This window comes from Rhagoletis pomonella, unplaced genomic scaffold (genome assembly GCF_013731165.1).
Source record: "Rhagoletis pomonella isolate Grant_MI unplaced genomic scaffold, Rhpom_1.0 Rhpom_scaffold_00003, whole genome shotgun sequence".
Lineage (NCBI taxonomy): Eukaryota > Metazoa > Arthropoda > Insecta > Diptera > Tephritidae > Rhagoletis > Rhagoletis pomonella.
This window is the reverse complement of record NW_023458557.1, coordinates 99,203,048-99,221,224: the sequence shown is the minus strand read 5'-3', so window position 1 is coordinate 99,221,224 and position 18,177 is coordinate 99,203,048. Positions and strand designations below refer to the sequence as shown.

Here is an 18,177-nt window from a genome sequence, read left to right as displayed (position 1 = left end):
TTAAGTAAAGATTTATTTGTGAAAATTTAGCAATATATATATTTTAGTGTTTCAAGCTTAGTCCTAGCCTAAAATTTAAAAAGCTAAGGCCAATCGTATATTTCCGTTTGGAAGTTGAGCTTTTTCCAATTTAGTACCTCCATTGATTTCTACCTGATTCTATCTACATACATACATGTATGAGATGTTTACACTCGAGTATCGACAAAATAATAATAATAATATATTATAACGCTTACACTTATGCTAAATGTTTGGCCGAGCTTCTCCTCCAATTCGTGGTGTGCGTTATACAAATGGAGGGACCTACAGTTTTACGCCGCCCCCGAACGGCAAATCGATTATATGACCTTTTTTTTGTGGCAGAAATATGCTCGGAGGTTTAACATTGCCTGCCGAGGGGCGACTGTTCTTAGTGAAATCTTTTTCTTATTTAGATGATGCATGGACCAGGGATCGAACACAGGTCCTGAGTAAATTAGTTCAAAAATAACGATGAATCTTCAATGCGCAAGAGCGCATACAATCAGTTTTCGTAGAATTTCCTATAGGGATTCTTGTTTGCTTGCTCTTTCATGCGCATTGCCCATCGAGTTTTTTGTTAGCTCAACAAATTAGAAACAGCCGCTGCCAATTTTATTTTGCAATTTACAAAGTTGTTCCTTTACGCAATTACCAAATGTCGCTCATTCGTTTGATGTTTGCTGTTTTCCGTATTTTCATGGTATTTTTGAAGATGATTGCTGGCGATTTTACCTTCCTTTTAATTTGCATAGAATGGTAAAAGTTCAACGACTTTACATATTTGAAATTGGTATTTTAACGATAGTTGCTGCTAAAAATATCCAATATAACTTTGAAAATTTAAATTTTTTTGATAATAAGTAATTGATGGTTATTTTCGTGATAGCTTGGTTAAAAGAAAATTTGAAAGAGGTGCAAATTTAGGTAGCTTAAATTAAAAAAAAAAAAGAACGACGGTGAATAGCTCGGTATTCTCATATAAAAATTTAAGAGTATCGTTAATTTCATCATGATCCAATAATCGGATTAATCCAAAGTTATTGGAAAACATGCATAAAAAAATATTCCGACGAATTGATAACCACCTCTTTTTTTTGAAACCGGCTAAAAATACCAACTCTTTTCTAATTTTTATTTTTTTTTATTTTAAATATTAATTTTTTTTTTTAATTTTTATCAAAGCCTGTTCTTTTGCCAAAAAGAAAAACAAGCTATGAACGATGAAAATCGATGGATAAGTAAACAAGTTTTGAAAGGTCAAATGAAAGTGTGCTTTATTTTTGTGTATGAAATAGTACATGGACACATTTACAAATTTTTTAAACTATCCTTTCATTAAAAAAAAATTCCGCTATTCATTTCGATGCTTGCGTATATGTATTTTTTGATCTACTCCGTACTTTTTCAATTGATTTACCAATTAATTTTTTCAATTCTATTGCTTATAATCTTATTTGTAACTTATTTTTAACTTTGTACAATTTTTTCTACCTTCTTTATTTGCAGTTCATCTTTCATCTCGCAGCAAATTTCTCATCTGCAAAACTTTAAGTGAGTACAATTTCTTAAATATTGTGCAAAGAATGTTGTTTGTAGTTATTTATGCTGCCGAAAAAATGTTCAATGGTTAAACCGAAACATTTTTCTGCTTTTATAACTCATTTCTTAACTTCTCATAAATGTATACAACTTTCTCGAAAACTTTTAACGAAGAGCTTTTCATAGAGTATTCGTTATATTGTTGAAATTTTGTGTACATATACATCCCGAATTTCTTACATAAATTGTTGATTTTCGACAAAGTTTGCCGCATCCTTTTTTAAATTATGCCTCTTCTTTCTTCCAATATCCAATTTACAGTGCTCGCAGATTAAAAATATGTTGTAGTTCTCTTCTACTAAAGGAAGTATATACGCACATACATACATACATATACCAACTTATAAATACAAATAGATACATATATACCTGAATTATATGCATCTATGCACATACATATATGCAAGTTAATGTATATAAATTTTCCACTTTGTGCAGCTGTGGCTGTGCCTGTAACTATGTCTATGGCTATGTGTGTATGTCACCTTTGTTTGCTTGTCGTATGTACTACTTCCGCCTTTCATTGGCGTTATTTGTTTTTAATTAACTCAGCGACGTAAATATTGTATGCGCCGTTGCTATTAACTTGAAAGAAAGCAAAAACACCAACAACAACCACCATGCATCGCATCCATCATCAATTCTGTCAACGCTAATGAGTGTTTGTGGGTGTATGTATGTATGTATGTGCAGCTGCAAAGTCCGACTGGTGGCAGTAATTGCAAGTAATTATGTATTTGAAGACTTCGCACGTGGACAAAGTATGCGTATACCTATATACATATGTATGTGTGTATGCATTGTACAAATAAATTAATTCCATACTCACCACTATTAAATTCCACATTTTCGCCGCCTCAGCAACGGTGGTACAGACGGTACTGCAGCCAGCTAGTAACATTAATTTTTGTGGTTTATTGTAGAGTAGATTGTACATAACGCTCGCGCCCAAACCGGGCTCACACTGCAATTAAAAAGTAAAAGAAGAAATGGTATTCATTAATTCATCATTTACGCCATTACTAAGCTTTTGATGGAGTTCTTTCTCTATATACAATTATTGCAATTCGCATATCTATGTTTTCTTTTGCGACCGCTTATTCGTTTCAATTTTATTTTTCCAACAAAAAGTTTTTTGAATTACTATACTTCAATAAAAAAACTTTCCGCAAACAAGCAGCAAATCAACTTGGCATTCATTTTCACACATTAAGCTAAATTAGCTTTCGGCGTGTTTGCAAGCATTTCAAGTGCACAAATCGCTTGAATATTTTCCAGTATACATACATAGTATATAATAATAGTGAGAAGCGCTAATGTGGCCATTTAAAGTTGTTATTCAAAACTGCAAATTTGTTGCAACAAAAAAAAAAAAAAAAAAAAAAAAAAAAAATATGGGCGTGCATGAAATATGCAAAAAAATGGCGACAACAACAAAAACGAGTGGAAAATTGAAATAGTTGCTAATGCGCCAGTCTCGTCGATGTACATATAAAATTAGTGAACGCCACTCTAACTATGTACAACGATTACTGTTATTGCTGTTTCTTGTTTAGGTTTTTTTACCGCCATTTTTCTGTTTTTGTTGCATATTTGCATGCAAGCGACAATTTTTCACACACTTAATGTGGCATGGCTTGCGTGTTTGCCACAAGCCGACAAAAAGGCGACAAAAAGGCGATAAAACGACAAGGCTGCGACGATGATGTGAGCTGGCATTTAGTTAAAGAGCTGAGTTGTGGCTGAAGTTGAAGTTGAAATAAGTGAAATTAAATTGATTTGATTTTAGATGAGTTGAGTTGAGTTGAGTTGAGTTGAGTTAAGTTGAGTTGAGTTGAGTACAGTGGAGTAGTTGTAAATAAGTGAACCGTGCAGCACGCGAACACCAATAAGCTTAGCGGCATATTTGTGGACAGATGGAGGGAATTAAGTTAACCGAAAAAGAAGGACACTTATGTGGGCATAATTGGGCCTTTAAAATAGCTATATGAAACGAACGAGAAGATAGAGGCAACTGTAGATCTTATTGAGGGATATACCTACTTTATAGTGTACGACACAATGATAAGGTAGCCTAAATATTAGCACAACAAAAAAGTCTACATAGATAAGTGCAAAATGCAATGCGACAAAATGACAAGGTTACTATTTTCCACTACTTTCAGTTCACTTTATAATGGAGTTAGTCAGACTTTGGAGGACGTCTGAGCGTATTAGTCGCCAATTGCCACTTTTAGTTCTTTAATTATGCCGCAATGTTTATTTTCAGGATGTATGGTGGTTGGTTGTAGTGCCTCCCAAGTTTCGCTCGGGATTCAATTAGCGCATAATAGCATAATTTTGTTGCACTTCTCGTGGATAATTTTATTCTAATGCAGCCGACCTGTCAAGCATTTATACAGTTTAAACAAACCAATTTGAATCGCTTATAAATTTGGGAATATCGCTTATTGTAGCACTAGATAAAATCGCTAACAGCATCATTATGTGTCTACCGAAAGTTTTGTGTATTAAGGAAACCAGCCCTGGGCATTTACACAGGAAATTAATTACTGTTTCCTCGCTGCCCTCTATGCGGCAGCTGCAGCATATATCACTATATGGGAGACCTGAGACGCCGAGCGTACCTCTATCTTGCATTCTTTGACTAGTATAGATATAGATAACGCCTCACATATGTCCAGAACTTCAGTCTGAAATATGACGGCATGGCTTGTCAGCCGCACGGACCGATAGGCACCAAGCTCCCCGGAATAACTCCTGTTCCCACACCGCAGTCCATCTTGGATCCGTAAGTGGAGATACATATGGCCTCCTTATCATTTGCTTGGCCTCTTCTACATTTCCTTATGGATGGAAACCGCACCAGTACATTCAAGCCAAAACCCTGGTTCGATACTATGTACTGCGTGGTTTTAATTTCTTTTGGACCAATGCGTAAGATTGGGCTATGCCCAAAGGCCTGCGTTTTCTACAGCCCCGATTACCTGAATCTTAGTTCTGAGTACATTACGGACGATATTCAGTGCTTCTGAGGGACATCATCTCAATGACCCAGTGATCCGCGAACAAGCCGCTCTTTGTAAGATACTTAGTCTATTGACATTGTACGGTCTACTTAAAGCTGGCCACCAAACTAGGGCGCTGTAGCTAAGGATCGCCCCTTATGATAGCCGGTGTACATCCACATCACAAGTTTCCGTTTTAGTCCCCAGGATGTATAGGCATTTCAAAAATTAAAGGGACACAACATTTTGACCAGTTATTTTATTATAAAAATACAGCTCGTTATCTAACAAACAAAGCATTCATGTCCAAATTTCAAACTTTGTTGAAAAATGTATTTGTTAGAGCAGATTGTAAACCATCCCTGCACGCTGAATATCACCACAATCTGAAATTGATGGCTGAAATGGTGGCTCATAATAGAATACATTCTAGAAGCAAATTCAAACTACCTTCATAGATACTAGCAAATCACTGTCATCAGTAGCTAAACACCCGAATTTCGTGGGGAAGGACAAGATAAAACAGCTGGGTTTACCTTTAATATGACATATTTCGGTCTGACATGCATTGTTGCCTCTTCAGGTAAAATTTTAAAGTTCTGTCGGCATTTTCATCAAGCTAAGGAAGCAAGCACGCAGAAAAAATACTCTGGTGCTCCAGCATGTTCATCTGAGTTGACGGAAAGTAAGGTTTTAGGGTACCGCTGGAAGTAAAAGCGTTCCAAAACATCAACGAACCTCTAAGGAAGTTCCGTGTGGAAACATACACGTCCACTATATGTAGGCACACCTGAGCAAAATATGTCATACCAAAGGCAAAGCCAGCTCGTTTATCTTGCCTTTTCCCACGAAACTCGGTTATTTGCTGAGGTGCTGAGTCACCATTTTAGCCATCTTGTTCAGACTTTGCCGATATTAAACATGCAAGAATGGCCATTCTGATTTTTTTTCACATACCTTCTATTTAAACGGGATTTAAATTTGACAAATTGCTTTAACAAGTAAATATTGGGCACTTTCGCATTTTGCTTAGTGGTTTGGTTTCTTGTTTAAAAGTAACCACACGTCTAAGGCAGCCGGCAATGAGCCGTGGTTCCATTTATTAATATTAAGTTAGATGCTCTTTTAACGATATCGACTTATACCTATGCATAGAAGATAGAATATTGTGTCCATGCAAGCTTTAATACCAACCTGGACTAACATGGCACGCAAATCCAAGAATAGCTAAAACTATACCATGTCAAGCTGTCCCCTCTTTTTGGGTGAGGGAGCTATCTAGTATTTGAAGCAAATAAATTACATTTAGCAAAGGGCCCCACAGTTGGAATACCGCAGTTGGAAGCCGCTATTACATTTTTATTCATGATTATGTAACTTAAAACAAATAATTCTGAACAAGAATCAATATGGACCGTAGCACCACCCAAAGACTTCTTGTTGCATAGAATAGTAGGACATAATTTTTAACGACACGCTTGAGCTCCATTAAGAAGTTTGATCAGATATTGTGGTGTTCTCCGAAGTACCAACTATATTTTTATATATTTTTTTTTACAACTAAAATTGTCATTAAATTAAGGAATAGGGCTAAATAAATTTATTAAAAATTATGTCAAAATAACTAATTGACTAAATGACTTAAGTTAAAATAACATCAAAGGTTTGACAGCTGTTCTTTCGAGCATAAAAATGTAGTCTACCTTACGAAATATCGTACATATCTGAAATGTACCACCCTAATTTTTCTACTCCAAATATGTATGTATCTACGCCTCAAACTACTAGCAATTCCATTGCTCTGCACCAGATTGCCAATTCTGTGACCTTTCCGGCACTACACTGTACATATGTACCTTCAAACAAGGTCACCGCACATAAAACACGGTAATGAGCAGCGAAGTAATAAAGTGCAAATATAAAGCAGCCAACAAATGTGCTTTCACTATTATTTAAAGTATACACACCGGCACTTATGTAAGAGTATGCCAATTAGTTGTAGCCGCGAAGGTGAAAGCCAAGAAGTCGCAAGTGAAGGCAAGGTTAGCTGTACAAGCAAATTCAAAAGCGAAGGCGAATGTGAATGCGAAGGTTGCGTATAATCAACCGCGCATAAGCCAAGCGATTCGACCCAGGCAACGACGCTTAACGGTCTCAGCTCAGCGTTGTTCAGGTATTTTATTTGCCGCTGGGCGTACATCTATAAAGTTGGAAGTCATTTGCATTTTGACGCCCAAAACTTAGAGGCACATGCAATTCCGTCAAAAGAACAACAACAACAACCAACAACAGCAACAACAAACAAACAAAGCAAAAACAATAACGACTGGACTGTAAAGTGTGAGACTCTGAAGGTAGAATGAGAAGTCGAAAACAACAGCAATGCCTATTTGCCAACCTAAATACTTCGTACTTTTGTGTACAAATAGAGGTATACGTGTAACTGGTGTGCGCTCGTAAAAATGGTAATAAGCGTATAAGCCAACACGCCTGAAAGTGCGCTACACACGAACCGCAGAAGTGTAAGAAGCAGCCCCCTAGGTGCTTGGCTGGGCGTGGTTCAAGTCGTTGGTGCTAAATGCTACAACCAAAGGTGCAGATGTCGAGGTGATTGATGTACGTAAGTCTGTACATATGTCTGTGCATGAGTGTGCTTGCTTTGCTCGTCATCGTTGCTGTTTTTTGTGGCGAGTGCCCTTTTATGTGCAGCACGTTATTGTGCTGTGTGTTGCTGTCTTTCCGTTGCCACATTTCACAAACAATTTTTATGCTGATGAAGGCTAAAAGCAAAGCGCGGCGCACTAACTAGCGCTAGCGCCTATATGTATTAATATAGGATATGTGTAAGCGGTATGCCGAAGTGAAATGAAATGACCGACGCAGCTGCAGAACAGTTATTATTTTTATGTACATACCCACCGCATGCCTTACGACAGCTCGCAGGACATGGCGTGTAAAATAATATTATTGCCAACAGGTAATATTGTGGAAAAGGGCAAAAAAACACCAGTGGTAAGTGGCAATAGCGCGCTTATCGTCAAAGCTTGGAGTCCATCTGCTCACCCGCACATGCGCGAAGATAAGGCTATTGCCACTGCCATCGTCATAGTCATCAAAGTAAATGGCCATGACCATAGTCACTGCCATAGCCCCGGCATTGCTGGCCAATGTGGCTCCGAAAACAGCGTTTCGTTTTATCGTACAAGGCATGCACAGAAGTAGGTGCTTAGTTGGAATTTGTACCGAAAAAAGATTGCAGCCGCTGTGTTTCGCTTCTAGGACCTAACTATTTGCTTGTTTGGTTTTGAATTGTGATGGAAACTAAGTATAGCTTAGTGAAAAGGACACCTTTGTCAACCTGAAAGTTGTTGACTGTCAGTAAATTGAAATTTATGTTCAGTATTCCGCCAACCGTGTGAAATATTTGCATTGATCGTTGCACTTCCCTGCCGGCTTGAAAAGTCTAGCGCTAAAGGTCTTATGCAGGGCCACAAGACACCAGCCATCTTCGTGGATAAGCTGTATTGTTGATGCTGACTTTACGGTATGACATACGCTCTGAAGTATTGTTGCTCGATACACCGTGATTGGCACACGACCCACGCCACCCACTCAACCAACTAGCCTCAGTAGTTATTGTGGTAATGTGCGACTACGGGAGCGGTATCCACCTACACTAGGGCAGTCTTCACCAGTCACCATTCGTTCCCACCTTAATTAGAAATCAGCAGCCGATCCAGCAGTACATCCCCCGGTTCCCGTCCATCGAACCGATCACGAAGAGAGTCAACGATTGTTCACCGATACCGACACGTATCACCCACGGCGAATTCATATATTTAAGGTGGTAGCGGTAATGCAAAAATAAAAACTTACATGCACTTTCTTTTCGCTTTCGGTACACAAATGTCAAATTTCAGGGACAGAAAACTCCAACACTCTTACTTTCGCACTCATTCATAAGTAGTTCTGGCATATGTTTACCGCGGCGAATTAAAGCAGCTGTTCCAGCAACACCACCAAGGCGAATTAATATAAGGTGATAGCAGGAGTACAAAAACAAAAATTTACATGCATTTTGTTTTTGCTTTGGCGGCATAAACTGTCAAAATCTGTAAGCGTGTGTCTAGAAATTCAAACAAAATTTTTCAATTTGATATCAGATGCCGTGCGGCGAAACACATACACAAAATTAGCTGAGCTAGTAACACCACCTTATATAAATTCGCCTTGAACGCCACCTTATATGAATTCGCCTTGATCACTGTTTTCCATCACCGCCATTATCGTTCCTGCCAAGGCGAATTTATATAAGGTGGTGTTACTAGATCAGCTGATTTTGTGTATGTGTTTCGCCTCACGGCTTCTAATGTCAAATTAAAAAAATTTGTTTGAACAGTTTATGCCGCCAAAGCAAAAAAACAAAATACATGTAAATTTTTGTTTTTGTACTCCTGCTATCACCTTATATTAGTTCGCCTTGGTTGCTGCTGTTAGTTCCCTTAAGGCTCAGCATTCGCTGAATATTTTGTTACAGAAATATAAAAGTAGCAGCCACCATGATACAAAAAAGAAGGTAGTTTCATTTAATGACATTCGTTGTTGTTTGACTTTTAATAAAATTACGACATTTCATTAAACTCATGCTACCTGATCACGAGCAGTAATATTTTTTTTTTTTAAGCACACGATTTCATCAGTCCACTCAAAGATGTCGAATATGATGAACTAATTTTCAATGCATAACCTCAAAAAGGGGGTTGACAAAACTAGAGTTCAGAACGGATGAAGAAAGCTAATGCTTATCGGAGGTCTGCGCAAGCCGAATTCGATTTTAAATAAAAAAAAATAAAAATTTTAAATTAAAAATAAATAATAAAAATGAAAAAATTACAAAATAACAACATAATGCTCTCATGATTTTTATTATAAAATAAAAAGAACAATTTCAATGAAGTCTCCTTTAACATTACATATTTTATATATTTTTAATAAAAAAAGTGCGAACCACGTGAGTAAAAAAATTACCAATCACTGAGAATGATTTTTCATTTGAAATATTATTAAAGTGGTATAAATGTGGGAAAGAAAATACTCCGATTTATTGTTTTAATGTTATCAAACTGGCAAGGCCGTTGAGATTGCTTACAATTTATGAAACTTCAAAAAATTTTATTATTCGTCAAAAGTTGTTTATTGAAACTACCTTCTTTTTTGTATCATGGCAGCCACATATAGATACGTATTTTTTTTTGTAAATTAGTTTCTTATCAGTTACACAGAATTGTGCAAAAAACCGTGAAATCCAAACAGCAAGGAATATGTCGGACGATCAAAGCAAGGTGGGAACTAACCTTCCATTGACGCCAGCGACAAGCTTAGATGCAATTGAAAGCGAAGCAGAATTTAAACAGCAGTCCCCAACAGAAAGAAGATTGACTCGGGAGGACGTGGATAAGATAATCGATGAGGAATTACAATTGAGCGAAGCTCAGAAGAAGCTGTTGCAGAAATTTGGCATGATGGTGGCCAAAAAAGTGAAGAGGAGAAGGAAGAAACTACCACCTCCGCCACCGGAGCTGCAAATTACGGATATCATTGTCGTCAGGAAGGAATGGGTAAAGCCCATTGCATTGTTTTTCATTTGGGTGACATTCACCGCGCAGTTTCTGATCGACAGAGAAATTCAAAAGAATCCTACACTTGTCTCGCTTATACCAAATGAAACGAAAATAATACCCGTACCTGACATAACAGACGAATCGATTTCCATATCAATCGCTGGACCTTTCCTGGATGATGGTAATCTGGTGTATTCTGAGAGAGAGGATGAAGCGAGATTCATTTACATACAGGCCGTACGCACTTTCTACGACGACTACGCGAAGCCGATCATTACGGTGAATGTTGCTGATTTGTGGAGCGAATATCTCGATCTCAGCGACCGCATAGAACTGATCAAACCAATGCAGCGCTATACCATACTCACCCTGTGGAAAAATATATCGAAAGATGACAATACCAAAATGTTTTTACGCGTCTACACCAACTACGATGAGATTGTGACGGTCAAATACAATTACGATTGGTACCCTGTGCCGATAAAAAAGGGTCTACTCTTCGCTTTACTGGTGCTGCTACTGCTCTATGTACTGTACATATTCGAATTCGTCCACCCGACAATATGCGCCTTCATTTGCTCAACATTCGGCTTGGCTATACTCTCCATACTCAATCCGAAGCCCAGTTTCGATGAGCTGGTCGAGTGGATTGACATGCCCATGCTGAGCTTGCTCTTCAGCTTGATGATCATTGTGGCTATTATGGCCGACGCTGGCATCTTCGATCTCGTGGCAGTGTTTGCCTATCAAATATCCAAGGGTCGTGTTTGGCGACTCATTTGGAATCTATGCGCATTCATCAGCATCTTGGCAGCTTTTCTCAACAACAGCACCACAATGCTGCTCTTTTCGCCGATCATTATTAAACTCTGTGAGGTCTCCGGTCTTAATCCTGTCTATGTGCTTTCCTATCTGATGATTTGCGCCAATGTTGGCGCCTCATTCACGCCGTTAGGGAGCCCGCCGAATATACTTATCACCACAAATGAATATCTGCACCGCCATGGCATAGATTTTGGCAACTTCGTTGTACATTTGGCACCATGCGCGCTCCTAGCGCTCCTGCAGACCCACTGGCAATTGCGTTACTACTTTCAGCGCAACGACTTGCTGGAATACCGCGACGATTCGGTCTTGCGCGAGGAGCTCCTCGAACGCGGCATAAAAAGGTGGTCGCGCGCATCGAGTGGAGTGAGCAATGTGCTGGATGACGATCGCAGGGTGCGCAACTTAATGAAGCGCGTGGTTGAAGCTTTTCGTGAGGCCTTGAATGGCGATGTTATGCCAGACGTAAAGCCGAAGCGCAATTTCGAAACCACACTGAAAAAGCTGAAGGAGCGTCACGGCAAATGGGACAAAATTCTGCTATTGGAATGTGGCGTAGTTTTGATTTTTGTGGTGACCATTTATTCGCTACGCTCTTTTGAGTATATTCACACGGTCAACTATTCTTGGACCGCATTGCTTGGCGCCATACTTATACTCATACTGGCGGATTTCCGGGACTTCGAGAGTCTAATGTGTCGCATTGATTGGTCTACGTTGATGTTTCTCTCTTCATTTTTTGTGCTAATCGAGGTGCTTTCGAGGCTGGGCTTGGAGGACTTACTCGGTAAAATCGTGGTGCAAGCTATAGACAGCACGAATAAAGAGTATCAGCTGTTAGTGGCGCTAATGCTGATATTGTGGATGACGGCCTTAGCTTCGAGCTTTCTCAACAACAATCCTGTTACACAGATGATGATACGCGTAGTGATATCGCTATCACAAAGTCGGAATTTGTTGCTGCCGCTGCAACCGTTGGTGTGGGCGCTCGTCCTGGGCGCAGCCTTTGGTGGTAACGGTACACTCATTGGCGCCTCTGCGAATATAGTGACAGCTGGTGTGGCGAATAAGCACTTGTATAAGCTCACATTTCGCGCGTATTTCGTTATGGGGTTCACAGTTATGCTGGCTAATGTTTTTGTGGCTTCCTTATATTTGATTTTGATGCATGTGGTGATTAAATGGGGCAATAAATAAATTTGCATAATAAATTAGTGAAGGTAGTTAAAATAGAGAGGGATCAGAGATCGGTAGCAACTTTTTACGGAAATTCTTCTCTTCCTCCAACACGCGGCTGAAGCTCTGGTACCGTGAATCGCGTAACCACCAATCGTATATATTACAGTAACGTGTGTCGGTGTTTTACCTGGGTATCTACCCACGGCGGCCTAACCCCACGTCGCTCAAAAGAACAGCGGATCAAAATCGTTGATCACCGCTCCGCAACGCAACAATTTTGTCGGTACCAATTGTCAATGTGGGGCAACTGTGCCTTAGACGGTCCCAAGCCCGGTTTGATAAAACAGGAGGGAAGACATGGGGCTTTGGTATTTCCAGGGTACGGGCTTAACAACCCCGTCTACCCCAGTTAAAGGCTACCAGTTCTAACATAAGTATAAGTTCGTACAAAAGTATTACGAGTACGAAAGAGAATATGTCATTAAAATTTAATGTTAGTTATAAAAAGTAATACTTGAGCCATTCGCATTGAATAAACGAATAGCGAAAATAGAATGATGCATTCAGTAGCACGCCTACTGATGTTTATGGGTAAAATGAATGTGGATTATAAATAAAGATGCTGAGCACGTCGCGCAATTAAGTGCGAAATGGTAATGAGGTCAATAAGTCAGTGGAATTTTATATATGCGTGCAGATGTATGTAATCAAATTTAATGCTTGCACTTACATATATGTACATATGCATGTATGTACTTATGTAAATTATACGTACACAAGCACCAAGTCATTCGTAAAGCAAATCTGCAAATCTAGCGTTTTCACTATAAAAAGCTACATAAATACATACATACGTATATGTATGTAGATGGGTGTGATATTAAATAGATAATTACATATGTACATATATACATACATAAATATGTTTCCATGAAAAAGTAAATGCATAAATGAAAAAAAGTTTGTTAGTAAAATGAAAGGATTTAGTTCGCTGTTAGCCTGAACGTCGTAGGCGTAGAGGAGGACAAGCAATTAAAAGAAAGCGGGCTTGATAAATATAGATGAACTATTTGGTAAGGCATAGGTGTAGGCTAAGTAGGTTAGGTGTAATTGACTTATAATGCAAGCGCTAATCAGCCAGTAATCCAAATACATACATACATATGTATGTGCATAAGTATGCAGTTGTAAGTTGAACTGATAGCTTCAGTATGTTAGCTGCTGACATAGAAGAAGCTCGAGATTTATGAAGAATGTCTATCTCTATGTCTAACCATTTTGTGTCATCGTCTCTGAAATGATATGTATGCACATACATAGATACTATGCTTGCAACGGAAAAAGCTGTGTTGCATACCTCTGCTCATTTATGGCTTAGGTTTTCATGCTTCGATATAGAAAACTTCGCGAATGCATTGTTGTGTGGAACAAGTATGTTGTTCGTTATTTTATATTTGTTCCATTTTACTTCATTTTGTGCAAAGTTCTATTACATTTTACTTTACTCATTGTTTTGGACATTTTTTCTTCTTTTCTAGTTTTTAATTTCTTTGCTTATTTTATTTCATTTTATTTTAATACTACTTTTAATTTTCTCCTATTTATTTTAATTTTATTTTCTTTTATTTAATTTGAAGTTTTAGTTTTTATTATAGCGCTTCGCCTGCCACAGTGGCTCACTCTTAACCATGTTCGTAGCAAAATATGTATAAATTTCAAGTTGTAAACACACATGGGTGCACAAATTTATGCACAAACAGAGCAGCGCGGCAAGTGCATGCAATACGTCGCTGCACTAACCACACATTCCTCCAGATGTTGCTGCTTTACTCATTTCAACTTTTATTTGTGTTTACTTTCCATATTTTCATTGTCATGGCGTGCAGTTGCGTTTTTTGTTTTTCTTTTTTTCATTTCGTGTTTGTTGCCGCTTTTCATTTTGTTTTACATGTTTCACGTTTTTCCTGTTGCTGCTGCTATTGTTTTTTTTTTTTTGTGTTTGTGTTGTGCTGTGTTCACATTGTTGTTTATTGACGTTGCATTGCATGGCACGTTATCCTGGCAATGTCCTTGGCATTGTTTTTGAACGCCTACCAGCAAGTTTTTACCACATTTTGCCAGCATTGCAAAGTTTATTACCTCTTTTTTATTGTTGTACTGTAGAGCTCGCATTTGCATTTGATAGTTATTATGTCCATTAACATGTGTACGTACACATCAACTTCTTCGTATGCATGTAAGCTTTCAGATGAAGCGTTACGTGAAATATGAGATGAGAAATAACCTTTATTTCACCGATAAAAGTTATAACCCAACATTCACTTTTTACGTTGCCTGATAACTGTTATGCAGGAGAAATATGTTTTCTGTCGCCAATAAGAGTTATTTCCCAGCGTTTAATTTTACGTTGTCTGATAACAGTTATTTGACTCTTCCACTTTTATTTTCATCGTCTTTATCTTCTTCTCCATCTCCATCTCCGTTTTCGTCAATATTTTTATCTTACATTTACAACCTAAAAACTAAACATTGGGCAATAACTGTTATCAAGCAACGTAAAAAATAAACATTGGGCAATAACTGTTATCAAGCAACGTAAAAAATAAACCTTGCGTTATAACATTTATCGGCGAAATAAAAAATATTTTTCCTCTAATAACTGTTAAGAAACAACGTTTTCGTTGAATTTCAGAATTCGGGCAACGTTTTCAATTTGTAAATTCAGGATAACAGTTATTTTTGGTCCCTGGACTTTTGACGTATGTAATACTTATCTTGAAAATAATTCGGTTGTAAGTGCAAATTCGGTTTAAAATTTTTCGCGTCTTCTAGCAAATTCTATGGAAACAAAACAGTCGCATAAATTAATAAAATTATATATCAGCTGCTTTTTACTTTCGTATTAGACTAACAGCGCTCAAAACCTTTACTGGCCTTTACCTAAGCTGGCCAAAAGTCGAAGCGTGGTACAATTGTAATCAAACCTTGCGTATTCGTCTTTATTTTGGTTGCTGGTTTTAAATTTCACCACAAAATTTCGACATTCAAAATGGCGGATCCATAATGCCCGCTGTGTACGCTTAACATAATCATATTTGTAGCAAAACTAAGGTAGTTAAGTATAAAAGGTCATGTTTCTGCTTTTTTGTTATAAAATGTGGTGTAGCGGTTAGCAATGTACGCTATCATTCCGCAGGGCCTGGGTCCAACCAAGCCCAGTTTCCGACCAACATCAAAAAATAAGAAACAAAAAAGTTTTTTGTAATAGTGGCCTTTAGCAGGCAATGACGAACCCCGTAGTGTATTCAGCCACGAAGAACAGCTTCTCATAAAAATACAATCTCCGTTCGGATTCGGCGAAAAGGTGTTGGTCCCTCCCATTTGTACGCCAACATCGAGGCGCACACCACAAATCGGAAGAGACGCTCTGACAAACACTAACGAGGTCTTAATGTTTGTTTCTAACAATGTTGATGTTCAAATTTGCACGGGAGATGAATCAATAAACAAGACATACTTATTATTTGGTACAGGAATATATTTTTAAGATAACAATTTTATACACCGTCAGACTCGCAGTCATCTGAAGTATCCAAGTTCATATCAATATTTTTGATAATAATTTAATGGCATCTGATGACAGTTTATGATTTTGTGTTGGTGGGTTTAAACATAAACTTGAAATGACAGGGTCCGAGGATACAAGCAGCCAATGAAAACCTAAAAATATCTGTCATCGTGTTTATCCTGGAAGATTTTCTTGAAAAGTTTTCCTGATATTTTTTAACATCCTTACGCCTTGACTCTTGGGCTTCTTCGGAAAGTTGCCCAGTTGGCAGGGGTGCCCATTCAATAATGAGAGGCCCATGGATGAGCACTTCATGAATTGAGGTTGGCATATAATATCATGGATAGCTTTTAATCAACAGTTTCGCAGTATCCAGGCAATATTGTTTGAAGAGATGTATATCAACGGCAAAACCGCATGATTAGACTTGCATTAAACAATGCATCGAAAATTTCACGCCGAGTGCACTCTAATATAGTGGTACTTTCTGACATCATTTAAATTCTAAAAGCATCCAATCTTTAAAACATCAAAATGTTGACAGACATAATTTTTTACCTAATTTAAATCTTTTAAACATAAAAAAAATTAAGAATCGCGGTGGCGGCTTGTGGCAGGTGGTTTTAACCAAGGTGAATCGGAAAAACTTCAGTAAATATGAAAAAGAAAATTAGACCGCCCATCTGGACCACTCTCGTAACTATTTTCCTAATTTATCATAATGAGTAAACAAAAAAAAAAGTCAGTCCGTGGATATCTATGTCTTACGTTAGTTTTTAGATGGCGTGACAGTGAAAAAACATGTTTTACATACTCTAGATTAAAATGTCCATGAACGGATGCTTGAAAACTGTATTTTTTTTTTTAAAGATAATACCACAACTGTAACAACGACGAAAACTCTAATTTACGAAAAGTTTAGAGCGACTAGCTAGCAACAGTCACTTCGATCTCCTGTAACACTAAATGCCCTAAGAGAATCGACTTGTTGTCTCACAACGATACGCAGTAGAGCCCTCTTAACAATATAAGATTGTTATGCATACGAATTCACCAATTTTCTTTTGGACTTTTGGCCAGGGTTTTCCAAAAATTGGCCAACCATTGCAAAGTCAAAGTTGCGAAACATGTATGTTTTTTTGTCCTCGATAAATTATATTAATGACCGCTGCTTCGAAATCTCTCGTCAAATGAAAAAAGAAAGCCAGTTTTAGCCGGTAAGATAAAAATCAGGATAAAGGTAAAGGAAGAGAAAAGATAGAGATAGATATAAAAATGAAAGAATAAATATAAATATAATATAAAGACAAATAAAGTTTAAAGAACGATAGAGACAAAAATAGAGATAAAGAAGAAGATAAAACTGAAGAATTAGATATGTTATGTTATGTTATGTTAAGTTGTGTTATGTTATGTCGTGCTAATGTTATGTTCAACTCTCCTCAAACCAACTTACCATAGCTAATGTTATTTCACATCAACTCACTTAAAGTGAGTCACTTTATCTAAACTGAACTCATCTCAGCTCACCACCACTCCCCTTAATTTTAGTGGTTGAATTTCAACCGCTGGGCGAACACTGGTTAAAAATAAATGCCCATATTCGAAAATAGCGCTGTGAAAAATTTGTGTATAAACATAGCAGTATAAGTTATATTTAAATATTTTGTTTAAGATTCAGTAGCAATTTATAGGTGTGCAGGGGTCCACTGCCGAACTTGCGTTTGAAAAATTCAAAGCCGTTTTTTCAGCCCAAAGAAGGTTTGGAGACACTAATCGACTTTGGTAAAATACTAAATGACTAGAAGGAAAAAGTAAATATTTTATAAGTATACATAAATCGATAGAAATCATTGAGCTGAGCGTAATTGAGGCCATGAGGGCCAGAGTAGCCTAACTGACAAAAAAATGTCAAAAAAAAAAAATGCATCTAGAAACGAAACAGAATAACCGGAGGCAAACCCTTTTAGTTTTCTTTTAATATAATAATTTGAGTAAAAGACCACATTTATTTTTATAGATCTTTCTTTTTTAGGCCCTCATGGCCTGAGTGGTAAATTACAAAAGTTATTAAAGATACAACTGGTCATTTTTTAAAAAGTATAAAAAAAAAAATTTCCCTGGTCGGTCCAACATCGGCTACTGTTGTTTTTGCTGCCGTTATATACCAAAGTATTTTTTCTTTCGATATGTGTGTCATTACAGTTATCTATATATATAAAATTAAGTGGCAAAACTTCCTGTTCGCATACTCCTCCTAGACGGCTTGCCCGATTTCAATGAAATTTTCAGGGGTGATTGGGGTTTGTGTGGAGGGTGCACATAAGAAATTTCATGTGTGTATCTTTGCACG

The 18,177-nt window shown here is 37.6% G+C and overlaps 1 protein-coding gene across 2 annotated transcripts in view; it reads right to left on the bottom strand.

The window, feature by feature from the left end:
* LOC118735949 (gamma-aminobutyric acid type B receptor subunit 1) overlaps positions 1–18,177 on the bottom strand; it is a 448,224-nt gene that overhangs the window by 204,455 nt on the left and 225,592 nt on the right. For both annotated transcript variants that reach the window (XM_036466004.1, XM_036466006.1), the window contains exon 4: positions 2,453–2,587. In XM_036466004.1, the coding sequence (XP_036321897.1) occupies positions 2,453–2,587 (135 nt within the window). The remainder of the gene's footprint in view (positions 1–2,452; positions 2,588–18,177) is intronic.